The sequence below is a fragment of the Echinops telfairi genome, unplaced genomic scaffold, assembly GCF_000313985.2.
Source record: "Echinops telfairi isolate 266 unplaced genomic scaffold, ASM31398v2 ScPeMD7_5;HRSCAF=22, whole genome shotgun sequence".
NCBI classification, from domain to species: domain Eukaryota; kingdom Metazoa; phylum Chordata; class Mammalia; order Afrosoricida; family Tenrecidae; genus Echinops; species Echinops telfairi.
Window position 1 is genome coordinate 44,589,022 of NW_022103901.1, and position 19,430 is coordinate 44,608,451.

The window sequence follows — 19,430 nt, forward strand, 5'->3', positions numbered from 1 at the left end:
TGTGTGTGTGTGTGTGTCTTGTTAGCTCTGCTCATCTGCAGTCTGATATGGCACAGCGATGGCTTTAACACCCCAAGCGTGTGTGGTGTGTGTGTGTGTGTGTGTGTGTGTGTGTGTGTGTGTCTTGTTAGCTCTGCTCATCTACAGTATGATATGGCACAGAGATAGCTTTAACACCCCCAGCATGTACCTAGGAATCCCTAGGTGAAGCCAGCAGTTAAGTGCTTGAGTACTAACTAAAAGATTAGTGTATTGAGGCCGCCTAGAGCTGATTCAGAAAAAAGAGACCTGGTGACAGTCTGATTCTAATCACCCTCCCTGTTTCCGGGTTAAAAAGTACGTGTTCAGCATTCGGTAAGTGGAGTTCATGATGTAGTTGTTCAGACAGAGCCAGGGAGGGGTACTGTGATTTAAATTAGGGAATGTGTGTCAGAGTTGTAGCCTTTAACCATATTTCACACTATCTGTATGTTGAGCAAGTATTCAGAGAATCTGGACTATATGAAGAATTTGGGCATTGGGATTGGAGGAAAGCTCTTTAACAACCTGTGATATGCAGTTGGTACAACTTTGCTTGCTGGTGTCCAAAGAGAACTTTTTGAAGCACTTACTGCTAAAATCAAAGACCAACCTTCAATATGGGCTACAACTCAATACAAAGAAAACAACAATCTTCACAACTGGGTGAATAAATTACTTGTTGACGAATAGAATAAAGATTGAAGTTATCAAAGATTTCATTTTATGTGGATCCACAATCAATTCCCAAGGAAGCTGCTCTCAAGAAATCAAATGAAGTATTGCATGGCAAATCTGCTTCTAACAATCTTTTTAAGGTTTTAAAAAGCCAAGATGTGACTTTGACGACTAAGGTATACCTGATGCAAGTCATGGTATTTTCATTTGCATCACATGCATGAATGAGGCAATTCCCTGAGAGCTGAATTGTGAATAAAGAAGATCAAAGAAGACTTGATGTCTTCGAATTAGGATGTTGGTGAAGAATATTGAATAAAACATTGGCTACTAGAAGAATGAACAGCTCTTGTCATAAAAGAATTACAACCGAATTGGAAGTGAGTTTGGCAAGACTTATCTCACTTACTTTGAACACGTAATCAGGAGGCCCAGTCCCTGGAGAAGGACAGAAAACAGCCTTGTTAAAATAAAGGGTCAGTGAAACGAGGAAGCCCGTCAGTGAGATGGATTGACACGGTGCTTCAACAGTGAGCTCAAACATAGCATCAAGTGCGAGGGTGATGCAAGACTGAGCAGAGTTTCATCTGCCCTGCGTAGGACAGCTGCGAGTCGGAACCGAGTCTCTGGCACCTAGTACTAACAGTAATGAAATGTGGCACAGTTTCCCTGGGGTTCCTGTATAGCAGCTAATAAATTATGCTTTTGTTTCTTTGCGGTTTTTCAGCCATTCTGCCTTTATTGAGCCTGTGAGCTCATAGGTTCAAAGGGTATTTACTGAATCTGAACGACCATTTTTACTTGAGTATAAGCTGGCCTGATCATCAGCTGAGGCACCTAATTTTGCCACAAAACTGCATTTAAAAATGTGCTGAAACACTCAGCTTATACACAAGTATATACAGTAACCTATATTCTCCCCACCTCCAAATTCCCGTGTTTTAGCTCCTTGTGAACTTTTCACATTTTTAATTTCCTTGTTAATTGGCCTTAGTAATTCCTATTTTCCCGTAAAGTTTGTTTTATTTTGTTTTGTTTTGCTAATGGAATTTTATAAAGAATTCTTTTTCTTTGAAGTGCTTTTATCTTCTACCAATGTTTTCATTCAAAGGACTGAATGATATAGTTTAAATTTATGATTGTTACCTATGTCTGGTCATCAGAGAGAACCCCTAAAGCTTAGGGTTTGGGAATGAAGGAGAGCTTTGGATATGGTGGTAATACTGGGACAAAGAAGGAATGAGTCAAACAAGACAAAGATTTGAGAGAATGGGGTCTGTGGGGGAAATATCAGTGAACGCTCAGCTCTGGCAGAAGAAAAGGACACAAAACATGTTTATGGAGATACCAACATTTTCCTTAAAATGTCGTGGGGGTGCCTTTAGCTTTCTAATCAGGAATGTCCTTAAACTATAGAAATGGTTTGACCACTGTTATTATTGGCTTGTTAAGTTTTAATCAAGATGGTAACATGTGAGAAATAGTTTCATTGTTAAAGCTGATCCAGGGCACCAGTGCTATACATGATAAGACTCAAATCTCTGGTTGGAGAGTAAAGTACTGTTAGGGTTAGGGTTAATTCCACAGACAATCAGCAATTACAATACTAGACATAGGACAGAAGAACATTATTTCAGAAAATAAAATCTTTAACATGAAATTTTCTTTTACCCTAAAATGTCTACCCCTCTTTTAATCAAACTCAACATATGAATTAATGAGTTTGATGTTTAAAAAAAAATTTTTTTTTTAGAGCTGTTTACTGTACCTCAAGGAACCCTGGTGGCACTGTTGTGTGCTAACCATGAGGTTGGCAGTTCTAATCCACCCACTGCTCCTCTGGAGGAAGATGAGGTCTGTTCATAAAGTTTTTCAGCCTCGGAAACTCTTTATGGGATCACAATGAGCCAATATTGACTCAATAACAGGGGTTAGGTTTGGGGTTTGAAATCCTACCTCAGTAGAAGATAGTAATGAATAATGGAATGTTCCAAACAAATTAAAACGTGGCCACGATAGAGAGGAGAGAGAAGCAAGAGATCCAATTAACACCCACAGATATTAGTAGCTAGACCATCAACAGCCAAATATTGGGAGAAACTGCTTTAAAAGATCCATTAAAAATAGAAATAGTAGGGTTTTGTAGATTGCAACAGTGGCAGTGATGTCCATCTCCAACTAATAATAAGCAGAGGGCTTTCAGCGAGTTCAAAGAAAAATGCTACTATCTCTCCATGTCATCTTTCCTCACGCATATTTACAGTAATGTAACACAGTATGTGTGTGTACATGAAAAGACCTTCAAGTGTGGGAAAATTCCATTCTCCTTGGATTCTGTTTTGCACAATCACCTTGAAGCCTGTGTGTGTGTGTAATTTTTTTCTTCTCCTCCTAGAAAGAAAAGAAGGGGTTGTTGAAGCTGCTTTCTGGAGCTTCCACCAAACGTAAGCCCAGGTTATCTCCTCCGGCATCTCCTACCATGGAAGTGGAGTTGGGTGCCTCTGGCGAGTTGGCCCTGCAGGGAGCAATTGGCCCTGAGCTGCCACTAGGGGGCAGCCACAGCCGAGCTGTCTCCTGCCCCACAGACGGGGATAGTCCCGCAGGCATAGCAGCATTGGCCTCGGACACTCTGCATTCAAAGACAGGATCTCTGGACTCTACGGTTCCCATTGCACCCCCTCCTCGTCAGCCCTGTTCTTCCCTGGGTCCTGTCATGAATGAGTCTCGGCCTCTTGTTTGTGAAAGGTAAGTCTAGTGTTGGCCCAGAAGACAATCCAGGAAGTGAGTGCACAACTTTATGCTGGGGTGTATCTACTTTAGTGTTGAAGAAATGTTCACATCCTTTGTGCATTTGTGGATTTGTTTGTTTTTTGCTGACTTTGTATAATGGCCAACCACCCGCTTTCTTTCTTTCGTTTCTTTTCTTTTTTTTAATAAATCATTTTATTGGGGGCTCTTACAGGTCTTATACCAATCCATACATCAGTTATATCAAGCACATTTGTACATATGTTACCATCATCATTTCCAAAATCTACTTGAGCCCTTGATATCAGCTCCTCTTTTGTCCCCTCCTTCCCTCGACCTCCCACCCTTGTAAACCCGTGATAATTTATAAATTATTATTATTTTCATATCTTAAACCAGCTGCTATCTTCTTTCAACCACATTTCATTATTCATCTCCCTGGGGTGAGGGGTTGTTGTATGTCGATCATTGCGCTGGGTTCCCCCTTTCACCCCCTTCTCCCCTCACCTTCCCCTGAGGGATTTATCTGTCCTGGATTCTGTATGTCGAGAGCTCTTATCGGTACCAGTGTACCTGCTTTGGTTTAGCTAGATTTGTAAGATAGAACTGGGGTCGTGATAGTGGGGGTGGGGGGGGGGGGGGAGGAAGCATTAAAGAACTAAAGGAATACCGTGTGTTTCTCGGTGCTATACTGCACCCTGGCTGGCTTGTCCCTTCCTTGGGACCCTTCTGTGAGGGGATGTCCAATTGTGTACAGATGGGCTTTGGGTCTCCATTCTAACCCCCCTCGTTCACATTGAAATGGTTGTTTTGGATCTTCTGATGCCGGATAACCTGACCTGTCAACACCTCATGATCACACAGACTGCTGTGCTTCTTCCATGTGGGCTTTGTTGCTTCCCTGCTAGATGGCTGCTTGTTTAACTTCAAGCTTTTAAGACCTGCCGGCTTTCTTTTACATGCTACAGCATACTCTGTTTTGTACTCTTCATCCCTCCATGTGTGTTGGCTGGGTTAGACCCCCAGCTTCCCTTTCCTTTATTTTTTCCAGACAACCACTCCAGAATCATAACCAGATGCAACATTTCAGTCACTGGAAACTTGGTCATTTCTACTTCCTTGTTCTTGTTTCCATTTCATCACTAGCAATGCCATATTTTTCACATGTAATGGGCCCATGGAAATAGTGTGCGCACACACACAATGCACAAAGGAAACACGGGAAACAAACACCAAAGGGGTTGCGTAGGCTTATTTTTAATGAATAGCAGACACATTGCATAAAAATACAGTAGCATCCTCATCTTAACCTTTATCTTGTAAAGGTTACCATCAGTACTGTGAATGTTGAAGCCGCTGGAGAAATCTGCCAATTAAGAGAATTCTCTTTATTCCCGAATCAGAAGAGTGTGGCTACATTCTCAGAGACCTGGCTCTCCTCCTGACCCAGGGACCTGGTTTGGTTTCACCTTGAAGATTGTTTTCAAAGGGAGGCTGTTCTCTTGGATACAGCCATGGTTTTCTAGGAGTGTGTTAGGAAGAAAATATTTCTTAATTAGATATTACCTACCAGGATTACAGAAACTAAAAGTGAAATACTGTTTATTGCCTAGCAAAAAAAAATTAGAAAGTACACTAAAGGTCGGGAACGTATTTCACGTAAGTATAGGAATAGATGTTTTAAGTGTGATCTATTTTTACAGTTTCTGTAAGCTTCATTCTCTCTCTGTCTGTATTTAAAAAATAAAGCAAACATTCTAGTTTGTGACGGTATTGCTTTGGGGGTAGAATTTTTATCTTGTTCATTTGAAATCTTACTATATAAAATATCATTCTTCAAATTGCTTAGATTCACCTGACCTCTGTATTTCAGATGGAACCATATGAAACTTGGAAACCACTAGAGGCCTTTGCTTATACCATTTAATGTTGGCACCTTTTTTAACTGAAGACTATGAGAAATAGAAAAGAACACCTTAGGCATGTTAAATACAAGTACACCATGGCTATCTCCCAAAGAACAGCCTCCCTGTGAAGATATTCTAAGGCTAGAGTCCCTTCTGGGTGAAACCAAGCCAGGTCCCTGGGCCAGGAGGAGAGCCAGGTCTCTGAGAACGTAACCACACTCTTCTGATTCAGGAACAAGAAAGGGAATTCTCTTAATTGGCAGATTTCTCCAGTGGCTTCACCACGCACAGTACTGATGGTAACCTTTAACATAAAAAAGACAAAGGATAAAATGAGAGAGAGTTACTGAATTTTTACACAAATAACTTGTACATGGTGTGTGAAAATTAGTATCCCTGGTGGCACAGTGGTTAAAGCACGGATTCACCAGCTTCTGTGAGAGGAAGCTGGGGCAGTCCGCTTCCATAGCGATTACTGCCATGGAAATCCCATATGGCACATGGTCCTCTGGCGGTCACAGTGAGTCAGAATGGACTCGATGGCCATGGGTTTGCTTGCTTATTTGTTAATTTAGATTGTATACATTTTTATAACAAAGTGAAAGACCGTTTTTGTAACTCTGATCCTTATAAAACCAGTTTTTGAAGTGAGCTATTGACTTAGAAAGTGTCCTTCCCTACAAGTAAACTCACCCTTTCCTCTCATCTGTGATGCTTTCCTGACGGTTCTGAGATTTTGTCTCGAACTCCCCTCATCTTTCATTGTTATTTCCAGCCTTCTTGACTCCGCTTTTCAAGGCCAATGCCTTCTGTCCCTGGAGTTGTCCAGATTCTTGTTGACTTCATCCTGGGCACTCAGGCTTTCTCTCCCAGGCATTGATGTACAGCTTTTCTTCCATGTCAAGAGGAACGCAAGGCTCTGCCTGTCATTTGTGGGATTTGTGCCGCTGTTTGAGGGACGATTCACTTTGCCTGGGCGCTCCCTACGCAGGGCCCAGGCACTTCGGCCTCTCCCGTTATGCACCCTTTTCCAGTGCCAGATGTCCTCAATCTCAGTGGCTTCTGCATTCCAGGCCCTTCCTCTTATCGGAGCTAATTTTCAACCATAGGCTCCGGCTGTTGCAGGCATCCAAGAAGGAGAAATTGCTCAGAAAGACAGGTGATGTTGTTGCGGGGGGCATGGGATGCCCATCAGAGATGCAGCATGGGGGCCTTATGATGGCACAGATGGGCATGGGCACCTGGAACCTTTGGAAGGTTTTTTATATCACAATTCAAATTTTGCAAGTGGGAAAGAACACTCCAGAGGAAATGTCTACTTCTGTTTATACTTGTATAATCCATATGCTCAGTGGACTAGCCTGCCTGCCCAACTACCTTTCCACAAGCCCTTTCTTGCCTCTGTGTAGTGATGGCAATAGCATTTATTTAACGTGGATGCTGAGGTTGGCCTGACTATAATAACAGTTGAGAAAATGCGTAAAGGCAAATATTGTAGGAAAACAGTGTCTGATTCCCTGGGAAAGGACATTGTTTTCTTTCCCAGAAAGCTTCCAGGCGTATCACAGAGTGAACAGCACTCTGTGCTGGAAATGAAGGTGAGATGAAGTCTGCCATCGATCTGGCTCAGAACGCACTGCAGGCTGACTGAGGCTACTATGCGTCACACTGTGAACACCAGGAATTCCTGCCCTGGCAGGGTGCAGAAGCCTGGGAGGGGGAGGGGGGGTTGTCTTCTGACAGAACTTTCACTCCTGGGATGCTCTGGAAATAGTTTCTCGAGTGTAATATTGGGACAGTCCCAAAAAGACGGGATTCAGCTACAGACTATCAGGAGAATACGCATGAAATTTCCTCTCAAACCATGACCCTGTCCCATAAATCTCAAGCCAAGGAATGTGAGCGAGGCAGCCTGTTCTGTCAGTGGAAAGCAGCGCTCACGTGACAGAAAGCTCACAATAAGGAAGGATGAGCCTTGAGGTGTGTTGCCAGGTCTGTCAGCTGAGAGAATTCTCTGAGGAACAAAGGGTTCTTTTGTGCTCGCTGAGATACTGGAGAAAACAAACAAGAGCCTGCACTCTGCCCTGGAGGCAGAGAAATGTCTAAGCGATGACAGCAGGAGAATAGAATAAATATTACAGATTGTTTTACAGGGAACAAGGACCAATAATTAGGAAATTGCAGGGGAAAGAGGAGAAATAAGGGCCGGCATGGAAAGAAAGTACATGTGACAAGGTTTGGGTTTGTTTTTGTCTTTTTAAAAAAGTACAGATAAGGGCTTATGGGGACACAGCAAGTTCTCTATCCGTGTATAGCTTTAAATTTAAGAATTACACCGATAACCACATACCGCTAAAACCATCTAGTAACTGCAAAAGAACCTATAATCCTTGATCAGGGGTTAAGGCTGAACACTTGGAAATATACAAATTGGATAGGGATAGATTCACACAAAGGCAGGCAGGCTTAACCAGCGGGGTTAATCTCTGAGTCAGTGACAACGTAACCGCTGGGTGAAGCCACGGACATAATTTACTTGGACTTCTAGCAGGCTTCAAAGCGAGCTAGTGTGGGGTTAGCAGTGAAATACTTAATTGTACATGAAATTGCTGTGGCAACTAGCAGAAAGCAATGTAAGTGCCTCCCCATCCAGGCTGAGGTGATGGGCAGGGTGCCTCTCAGAGACACCCGGGGTCCAATTTGGCTATGTCGGGAGATTAGAAAGGAAAATGTGTAAACTACAGAGAACACCGGAGACACCAGAAAGATAAGAAAAGAGTATGTCTATCTATTTAAGTTTTGCTAAGAAACGATGGCAAATGCCCATTTCAATGGAATCCAGAAACCGTTGTCCAAACTAGGAAAATTGACATTGGAGGTCAGTGAACAGATCATAGGATTCTTTGTTTCTTCTGCTCCACCCTCTTCCCGATCTCCAGGTCCCTCTCCAGGACCCATGCAAATGATGAGCGTACTTGACTGCTAATGAAAGAATTGGCCTCCGTTCAAGGTGGAAGAACAACCTGCTAGTCTAATTTTGAGACCTTAGTCATGGCCAACCCACAGTTCTACTCTTAACACACATGGGTTTCCATAAGTTTGACTCAACTGGTTACTGGATGATTATCACCAAGAACTAAGTAAAGGCCAGACAGCCACCGAGAGAGAGAGAGACCAACAGACTGAGACAGGGATGAGTCCATGAAGCACACTGCCTCTTCAGCTCATTTGTTCAAAGAGACGTACTCAAGTGACCAGTCAGAGAGGGGATTGGTGAAGAGTGCTATCTAGCAGCTATCTAGTAACCAAGAGGTGATCATGAAAGTGAAAACCACATATCAATTAAAGGAGAGGAGAGCTAGCAAGAGCTAGGGTCCTTGATACTGAACCTACCTGCACCACGTAACTTTGAATGTCTTGTATGACAGAAATAAACCTCCATTTGATTAAAGGGAGAAAAAAGTTTTGCTAGTCAATTAAATGTTTTCTCTAAATTAAAAAGTAAGTACAGTGAGGTGTGAGGTGAATTTACATCATCTCACCGCAAGCAGTGTGTGGCCGTTCAGCCAAGCATGAGGTTGCTTCCAGCTCTGGAGTTAGAGGAAGCTTTCCAAGAGGAGCAGTGGAGCCAGGCTTTGAGACACTGATGGGTATGGATGGCCTAGATGTCATGAAAGGGAATTCTAAGTGGAAGGATTGACATAAGCAGAGGGGATGAAGCGGGGAATGGGAAGGCCACATTTGGGGAACATGGATACCTCGAAATGGAGTTGCCATTTAGAGGCATTGGAAAGTCAGGGATGATCTTTGAGCAATGGAGAGCTAGAAATAGGGTTGACACATAAGAATATTCAAATGCCAGTTTAGTGTAGCATAAGTTGGGCTCGGGATGAGATCTGAACCCGACTAGACAGATTATTTGACCAGGTGGAAGGTAGCAAGGTGGCCAGCCAGCATGGTGGCAGTGATAATGAAGTGGAGTGGGTAGCATACAGATTTTGAAGGGCAGAGGGGCAGATCCCAGGGTGTGCATAGAAAGGACCGTCCAAAACAGCCCTGTTCACATCAAGATGAGTTTAGTCAGAGAGTCTGAGGGTGGAGCAGCAGATGTGAAGGGTCTCTGCCGCTGTGCTGGACATCTGTTTGTTGATCTGTAAACACCCTACTTGGCTAAGTCTGTCAGTGCCTGAGCTGGTCAGCCAGTGTTTGGTCTACTGAGTCTGCAATAGAAGTCTGTGCAGACTGCCTCACAAGGCCTGAGGCCAGGAGGTGAGCTGGACGATTTCTGTTAGTTGCTGCACCTGGTAGTCTTCATACAACCAAGACTGTCACACTTTCCATTATGCATATGGGTTCTCTCCCCCCTCCCCGCTCAGCCCCCTAGAGATTTCTTAGCAATGAAAATTTGCTCTCACTGGAAACTTGGCAGGAAGATTATGTTCTTAGCCCAGCAGTAGTGCTACTATTTGTTTTGTTTTTAATGAACAAAATCGATTTTGTACATTTTATAAAATGCAGATATGAATCTAATTCGCTGCGAGTTGTTCAAGTACAGTTTCTGTTCCGTTTCACCTTTAAGGCAGCTCGAGGGGAGCTGGTGGGAAGTACATTTCATGAGAAAAGATTAACCCTGAATTCGATTGGATTCACTTATATACTTATTCCCAGAATGGTAAAGCTTGGCTCATGTTTTAACTTGCCCCAAATGGCAACTCTAGCCATGTTCTTTATAAGCATTTTGTAGCATCTTGGCATCAAACTGGAAAGAACCCGACAAACATTTTCATTGAGAATGTTACCTTCAGATGAGTCCAGGCTGAAAGAGAAAGCCTCCGCTCCAAAGCCTCAACTACTTCATTCTAAAGTTTGTCAAGTCTCTTCTGAGGAAATCCTTCTGTAGCCTATGGCCTTCATCCCTTTCATGTGGGGAGGTAGCCAGCCACTAACTGCCCCCTCCCCTCTACCACCTGAAGTACCAGGCTCCTTTGCTCTTGCTTAAGATGGGCTCCCACAACGCCATCATTCCTATTCCACCCTGACCTCGCCAGCCACGTTCTTCCCTGGGTCGTGTCAGGAATGAGCCTCGGCCTGCTGTTTATGAAAACATTTGAAGTAAGCTAAACTTCTGTCTCCAATTCATTCTGCACAAGACTGACTTATTTTAAAATGGCAACTCCATTTCGAGGTGTCCGGCACTGCAGAATCACTGATACCGTAGCAGATTCTAACCCTGTGTCAGAGACCGGAGTGAGAGCAGCACGTAACTGTGGCCAGGGCTCACCACAACCTTACTGTGCGGACATGGACACAGAGGCTGAGAGAACAACTGGACAGAAAGTAGGCTGTGGTTTGAGTGCTGACCTCTGGGCATCTGTACTTACCTCCTCCCCACGTCTGCGGACTTTCCCAAACCTTCTCCACATTCTTCTTCCTTAGTGAAGACTGCATTATATGTCATCATTAACAGAAACTTTATGTATAGGTCTTATTTAGAGCACACAAAAGAAGTTTATGTAAAAATAGCATAAATAAATAAAATGGTTACTCTGGTGAAGGATTTCACTTTCCTTAACAGTTTCGATTTTTAAATGAGTCAGAACTTGAAAAACCGTTCGCCATGAGTTGCTCTGGTAGAAAAGTGTGGTCTGAGGCAGTATTCACAATAGAAAGAAAGCTCTTTAACAGGACTCTTGTCTGCAAGAGAAACAAATTGCTGGGACAGTAAATACCGAATCTTATAGGGATGAGCTTGTAGGCCAGTCCCAGTTGCCCTTCTGTGCTTTTCATGCCTTCTCGGTTTTCAGCATTGAGCATATAGCACTTGAGTAATAGAATTGAAAAGTAAGCTATTTATTTTTAATATGACAAGTTAATGTTTGTATCTGAGTATAACTTAAATTTCATAATTTCCATTTGGCAAATATAAAAAAATAAGGAAGAAAATTGATTACGAATAATTACACCCTTTGAGTAGTAGAAATAGTTTTCCTTCGTTTTTTTTTGTTTGTTTTTTAATTTTTTTCAGGATTTAAGATTTGGGGTTGGGCTAGAAATTCATCTCTAGACTTCTGCTCGATTCATTAGATAACTGCCCATTTCTAATTCTGTTATCTTGTGTCTTGCAAACCATCAGTAACTAGGATACTGTGCTCACATACAATGATATATCTAGACTCTGTTGACTCTAAGTTAATTTTAAAAGGGCCTTGAGGGTTCTAGTGGTTAAATGTTTGGCTACTAATTGAATGGTGGGCAGTTTTCCTAGGGGAAAGGTGAGACTGTCTACTCTCATAACGATGACCATTTTGGGAAACCAATGGGGCAGTTCTGTTCTGCCTGGAGGGTGACTTTGAGTCAAACTGGACTCGACAGCAGTGTTGCGGAGGCTTTCTTGTTTGTTTTTGCTAAGCTAGATATTCATAGACTCTTTTAATTTTCATTAACCACAGAAAAGCAGTTCTAAATGTAGAGGTTTCCTAACAGGAATGGTAAATGTGGAGAGAGACTAATGAAGGGCCTGCAAGAGTCTCTCCCTCTGCCTCTGCCTGAGGGGCTGACTGTTGATCTTTTCCATAAAGGCCAAAGTCCTGCGTTCCTGCGATTCAGCAGGGCCACAGGTATTTGTCTAATGAGAACTGCTGCAGGTTTGAGTAGTGTAGACATTCCAGAATGTTGACCCCCAGATCAGGCCTTCTCCCACAGTGCCATGCTTCCTCCCTCATTCCATGCTTGATTGAGCCTCCAGCCTTGAGGTTTATAAATACTTGTGATTGTATTAACCTAGCCTTTCTTGGGAATGATAAGTCAGCCTCCATGCTGGGCTTTTGTTTCAGATCTTGGGAGAGTCATTTGGTCCCTGGGCCCAAAGAAGTACAGGAACCACTTGGGTAGCCACTCGGCTTTTCAAAGATTAGCATTTTTGTAGAATGATAGTCTAGGACTCTCGATTCTCTTCTTCTTAATCTAAGTGGATTCTGGGTTTTATGAAATGGGAGAATGTTGAAACTAGTAATGTTCTGAAAGAGCTAGACTCCAAGGAGTTTCAAAAATATTGAAGTAATTCTTTTTCTTTCTTTCTTCCTTTTTTTTTTGAGTTTTCTGCCTATCATTTTGTAAGCTTCAGTGTTTTTCACCTGCAGTCTGGGTATATCTTATTTTCTGACTCAAAGAATCAAATAAAGCTAGAAATTCAAAATAAACTTTAAAGGTCAGTGTAAGACATGAAAAAATAATAATAATTTATAAATTATCCAGGGTACATGAGAGAGGGGAGGTGGGAGAGGGAGGGCAAAAAATGAGAAGCTGATACCGAGGGCTCAAGTAGAAAGAAAATGTTTTGAAAATGATGATGCCAACAAATGTACAAATGTGTTTGACACATGGATATCTGTATGGATTGTGATAAGAGTTATACAAGCCCCAGTAAGATGATTATAAAAATAAATAAACAGTAGAAAAGTGGGTGAAATGAGACAACAATCGGTGTAAGACATGGGGGAGAAAAAAAATTTATAAATTATCAAAGGGTCGGGGAGAGGAGGATATGAGGAGCTGATTGATGCCATGGGCTTAAGTAGAAAGCAAATCTTTTGAAAAAGATGGTAACATACCTACAGATGTGTTGGATAAAATGAATATATGTATGGATTGTGGTACGAGCTATAAGAGCCCCCAATGAAATGGGTTTTCTAAATTAAATAAATAAGTAAACTTTAAAATCAACTATCAAAAAATAAATAAATGAATGAAATTGACTATCAATGGAAAAATATGGGAATGGATAAGGGGGATGTTGAACAACATGATGAACCTGACTAATGTCACTAAACCAGACATGTGACGGTAAATGTTTGGGTACATTTTTTACTTATGCAAACCTTGTTAGCATCAGAAAAAAGATACACTCTTATATCCACATTCATTTACCTTCTACACTCCATAACAAATTAACCTTAAAACGTAGTGGTTACAGCAATAAGCATCTATTACCCCACAATTTCTGTAGGTCAGGAACTTGGGACAGGTTAGCTGGGCCATTCTGGTTTGGAGTATTCCTTGAGGTTGCTGGCAAGATGCCGGCTTGAGCTGCAGTCATCTGAAACCTTGAGAGAAACCGCAGTTTGCCCGTCCAGAGTGGCTCCCCACACCACTGGTAGCAAGTTAGTTCTGGCTTTTGTAAAGAGACCGTAGTGTCTCACCATGTCCTTTTCTCCAGGGAGAACCTGGCGGCTGATTTTCTCCAGAGCAAGTGATTTAAGACAAGAGTAAAATGGAAGCCTCAATGTCTTATGGGCAAGTCTCGGGAGCCACACACTGTAATTTCCACCATATTCTTTGGTTGTCCAGGTTATAGCTTTGTACTGTGAGAAGCAGGGCCTAAGAGGATGAATCTCAGTACACAGATTTGGGGGAGGAGAGGGAGCATCCTGGAAGTTGGCTACTCTGTACATCTTTCCCCTTTGACCCCTCAGTTGGGAGAAGAAAGACAGGAATGGAGAGTGATGGCACTAGAAACACAGAAAGGTAAAAGTAGGTGGAGTATCAAACAAGTCGCCTCCCTCCAGCTCCCAGAGCTGCTGCCCACATTTTTGCCTAGGACAACCACAGAGCATGGGGCAGGGGGGCAGCAGGGCTTTCGAGGTTCTAAAGTGATAACCACTTGCATTTCCTTCCCCACATCGGAGTTGAGAGCTGCTAGAGAAACAGATGCAGACGTAGTCTCATGGAGCTCAGCACGCCATCCTCACTGCTCGTGGTGTTATACTGAATTGTGGCCACAGCCTCTCCTCCACTCCCCCAGACAAAGACAGTCCCTCTGGGTGAGAATGTGGGTATGTAGAGCAGAGGGGCTTTTTCAGGACTGCTGCCTCATCCATGGTAAGTCCTAACGCAGAAGGCCGAGAGTGGATGGGCTTCTAGACCCGCCCTGGAAGATGAGCTTAACCCCGGGCCAGGGCAGAGCACAGTCCATTTAGCTGGTAGGCAGGCAGTTCTGAGAGAACTGAATCCACCGACTCAGTGGCTTCTCCCAATCGCCCAAATCAAGAAATCTGCTCTGTACTTGTTGGAGAAGAGAGAGGAGACAGATGGTTTGGGAAATGAAACCAGACTTTCCTTCTGTGTGGCTGAGGTACAGACACTGGGAGGTGACAACAATCGCCCCCGCTGTAAAAGGTCACTGTGGCAAACCAACCTGCGTCATCAGTAGTAGACTGTCACCCATGTTTGGACTCTGTGTTAATAACAAATGTCTACTAAACATAGGGTAGATGTATTTTTTGAGTTTTTTACAAATATTCTCAACAGTTTCATGCTAACTTCCTATTGTGCTTAGTGTAAGGTTGGTGCAAACTAAGCATACATCATTTGTATGGCTATTTCAAGCAGCCCTCATTGATACATGTCTCTCTCGTAGGCATAGGGTGGTGGTTTCCTACCCTCCTCAGAGTGAAGCTGAACTTGAACTTAAGGAAGGAGATATTGTATTTGTTCATAAAAAACGAGAGGATGGCTGGTTCAAGGGCACATTGCAACGTAATGGGAAAACGGGCCTTTTCCCAGGAAGCTTTGTGGAAAACATCTGAGGAAACTAGCACCAAGAAGGCATAAAGTCACATCACACTACAAAATAGCACAAATACATTTCGTGGACAGCACATCTGTGGACCTCCAGGCGATCAGGAGATGAGCAAAGGTCTGCGTGGGACTCCCCTGCTGCACAGCACAATTATACCAGCGAACAGTGAAGGCGGCGTGCGTGTGGGTCTCATTCCTCTTGAGTTCTGTGTGGAAGGTGTGCCTTGTACTGTCTGATTTACTGTACACAGATACCCTTTTGTTCTTGTTTGTTTTAAAAATATAGAGAATGGACAATTGTTTACAAGGCTTAACTAATTTATTCGCTTTCCTAAACTTGAATTCTTGTAATAGAAATTCTTTGGATTATGATTTTAAGAAATGATTAATTTATGACATGTTAGCTAAGGAGAAGCTGGATTCTCTCCTGTTGAGAGCCAGAGATTCTTTGGGGTAGAAGGAGTTTCCTCCCAACTCCCCTGGGTGTAGTCTGCTGCTTTAGGGCAGAAGTGCAGTGCTCTGATTTGACTTCCCTCTGAAGCATAAGTGGACCCCAAGAAATGTCATTTTCCTTGGAAACCAAAACACAAGGGAAGCAGTATCAATAAGATCCTGGGGTGGGGCGTCAGAAACTTTTGAGAGAAGAGGAGTTAGTGGTTCCCTGTCTTTCTGGGTTAGTCAGGAATCACCCTATAAATCCTAGTCCTTAATGTAGTTGTCAATGTTTGTAGAAGGAAATCAGCTAAGTGATGGAGATGACTACACAAAGCACAACTCTTGAATATCAATGTCCAGAGAATATATTTAGTTTAACGGAAGCAGCTCAGTTCACTGGTTGAAAGTGGAAGATTGAGGCTAGGCTCGCCTGCCTGAGAATGGCCTATGAAACGGTGTTTCCCATTTGACCCTAAGTGGTGTGCATGCCCCGACACAAGGAAACATTCGTGAGGTAGCGGTGATAAGTGATGCTCTCGTGTGACCGTCAAAGGCTGTGAGAAACACTGTGAAAAGTTTAGTCATCCATTGTGAGTCTGCCCCTGCCTTCTTGCATGTGTTACTGGATGCCCACAGTGATGTAGACTGGCCATGGTGTGTATATTTCATTACGGTTTCCTGTTGAGGGTAGTTTACACTCAGACTTGACCAGGACAGGAGATACAAAATAACCAGTATAGTCTTCCCTACCCCAAAGCCACTGCACAGAAAGGTCTCAGAGAACTCCCTTCTCTGGGTTCAGGCATCCTTTGGCCCATTACCTAAGTCAGTAGAGGAAATGGGCTTTTATGTCCTCCCAGCTGACAAACATAAATGATGAGTTGCACCAGGTCACTGATCCTACGACTGACTAGTTGTGCAGCCCAGAGAGGCTCGGCACAAGTGAATGTGCCCACACCTTACAATTGTGGCAGGACCCAGCTGAGCCAGACTTTATTTATCTAGTCTTTGAAAATGCCAGCTTTGTGGCTGCTTTCAGTGTGGTGCCACGTAGCCATGGCTCTGGGTCATCCTGGCAGCGAAAACGGAGAGAAACAGCCTGGTGGTGAGTGAAATCATCGCCACAGTTTTCTCATTAAAAAGAAACTTGGCCATTTTGCTAACATTTATGACTGGGGATTATAAACGTACACCGAAACGTCTTCTTGCCCTGTATAAGAGGGTTCGTGGTCTTAGAGTACAGTATGTGGTTGAAATGAAATCATTCCTAATCATTTGTTTCTGTTGTTTTTACAAAGTGCTGTACATTATGTTCTTGTGTGTGGGATTCTTTTTAAAAAGAAAAAAATCTTTACTGGGATAGTCATGTAATATATAAAAGTTGGTGAAATGAACTTTAGTTAGGCAAAAGCTGGCATCGGCTTTCATCGTCATAAGTTGACACCAATGTGTCATAATATTCTTTATTTTGGTAAATTAGTGTATTTTATAAAATAAAAAGACTACTACAAGTTAAGATAATTTTTTTACCTGTCTTTTCTCCATATTTTAAGCTATGTGATTGAAGTACCTCTGTTAATAGTTTTCTGGTGTAAAATTGGTTAAAATTTCATCTGTTAATAGACCTTTAGGTAATATATGTATGGATTTTCTATTGGTTTGGGTTTTGGGGGGTGTGGAAGACAGTAGATGGAGATTTTGTGATAAGGGCTTGTTAACAGTGAGATGGTAATGATAATCTTGCACTTTATCCTGCCTTTTCATGTGAGTCATTTGAGGACGGGATAAAAGGTTCAAGATTAAAATTTGATGTTCAAGCTTCATGTGTCTCCTGTGTTAATTCTTAACTTTTTGCTTAAAAAAATAGAGACATTTGAATTTATGATTCATTTCTGTAATAGGAATTCATTTCACACACTGCAGACAAACATGAATCAGGTTGGTGGCTAATGATGCATTGTGCCTTTCCAGCTAACAAATTTTGTTTGCAGACACCCCGGCATCTTAGTCTTTTAAAATATTTGTGGAGTCTCACAAGCTACTTCCTATAACATCTCTGCTTGCCACGCTCTGCACTGTTACAGAGCGCCCTCATGATGCGTAGCACTAGCGTGACTACCACACCTCTGTGCAGCCGGAGCATAGCCACCAGGTCTCTAGGACCCCATGTGGCTGGCGACATACGCTAGACGCCTCAGGCTTATCATGCTTCCATGGTATGCCAATGCATCTTTTCAAAGGAAATTGTAATCCATGTTTTATATATTCTTTTCCCTAATTCAGCTTTTGGTTTGAGTATCAAATGATCAGAATTGAAAAATCAAGAATTCTAGGTTTTATCTCCAAACACATTGCCATCAAGGTCATTCGGACTCATACTGGCCCTACAGGACGGAGTAGAACTGCCCTTGTGGGTTTCTGAGACCAGCTCTTTAAGAGAATAGAAAGCCTCCTCATTCTCCCACAGAGCCACTGGTCATTTCAAACTGCTGACCCTAGTGGGTGGCATCCCAAAGTGTAACCCACGATGCTGTCAGGGCTCGTCGGGGTTTATCCTAGTAGTGTCAAAAAAATATTATTATAACCCCTAGACAAGTTAATTATTACTTAGTTTCCAGCTGTTAGTGCCCTATCTTTCTTACTGGGTAAAGGTGTGGATCTAAGGAGATAATACCCATGTTTGCTTTGAATAATGCTATTTTAATGTAAGACGTTATTTTCACCTATGCTTTAAAATATTTCATCACATTCACTTAGATTATGTATATATAACATCTTTACTAGATCTAATAGAAAAACAAAAGCCTACATCCACCAGAGACAACTCTAACTCATAATAAACCAATATCGATTTCCAAGGTATAAATCTTTACAGGAGCAGATAGCTTCAATTTTGTCCCACAGAGGGGGATGGTAGATTCGAACCTCCTAACTTGTATTACCAAGTGTTTAGACCCCCAACACTTAACCAGTAGCATCAGACCTTGCAATTAGCAGTCCGGTGCATGACCGCCACGCCACCAGGGTTCGCTCCTTTGCTAGAGAAGGAGGAAATTGAAGGATCTGTTTCCAACTGCTGTGCATTTCTCCGTTCCAATGATAATAGGACAATGGTTTTATACCTTCAGGTGACTGTTTCAATCCAGGACTACAAATGATAGTACAAGTTTAGAAACTACTTTTATAGATATTAGACTAAGTTCTTTTTGTGAATCCATGTGAAAGTTTTTAAAATGTATTTTGAGGCAATTAGACTGTGAGATGGCCTCACAAGTCCATGGGAAAAATGGAGTTAAGATGATGAAATTTCTGCAAGAACTTTTTGAAGCCCCATTGTATGTACTTAACATGATAAGTACTTAATATTGTCCCATTAAAATTACTCCTTTCCCCACCCCCGTTTCAGTTTGCCAACTACCAGGAAAAAAAGGAGACAATCTTGACAAAAGAGATTAGCCAAAGCCTAGGGTTAGTAAGGGGAGTAACCCTTTATTAATTCCTGTGAACTCCAAGCTGTAGTGGGCATGCTGGATGGCTTTCCTCTATGGGAAGGTAATTATCACCCGAGGTGGGATGGAGCTATTAGAGTGGTAATCAGCCAGTGTGAATGATGACAGTTTTAAAGTGCCCTCTTGCTGGGTTACAAGTGAACTCACCCCACCTCCACCCCCACCTGCCTTCTCTCCATTGCTTTGTATTATTAACTTTCTGACTTGGCTATTTAGACTTCCATTTCAAAAACAGTGATTGAAAATTTTCACTTTTCTGCCATGACCCCAGTAACCATGTTGAAAGAACCTGCCAAAGACATTAATCTTCGAACCACTGTGCAATACTGTTATTAAAGTGTCAGAACACTTTAACGGTTCTCTACTGTCCCCAAGATAATACAATTATCCAGCTAGTAATCAGTGAGCTAGCTGCCCTGGGAATTACTTTACAACTGAGATAGCAAATGTGGTTCCCAAAGGTTTGTGACCTTAAAGCTGACTCTTTCAAGGTCTGAATTCTCAGAAAAGCACTAGAAGAGGGGCTGTCCCCAATCGCAACTATGTATAGCTGCCCCCC

At 42.5% G+C, this 19,430-nt stretch overlaps 1 protein-coding gene across 1 annotated transcript in view; it reads left to right on the forward strand.

Annotated features, from left to right (window-relative positions):
• SH3RF1 (SH3 domain containing ring finger 1) overlaps nt 1–17,185 on the forward strand; it is a 235,081-nt gene extending 217,896 nt beyond the window's left edge. Inside the window, exons 10-11 of the mRNA XM_045285407.1 lie at nt 3,092–3,441; nt 14,767–17,185. Of these exons, the coding sequence (XP_045141342.1) occupies nt 3,092–3,441; nt 14,767–14,935 (519 nt within the window). The 3' untranslated portion in view covers nt 14,936–17,185. The remainder of the gene's footprint in view (nt 1–3,091; nt 3,442–14,766) is intronic.
• Nucleotides 17,186–19,430: the final 2,245 nt, after the last annotated feature.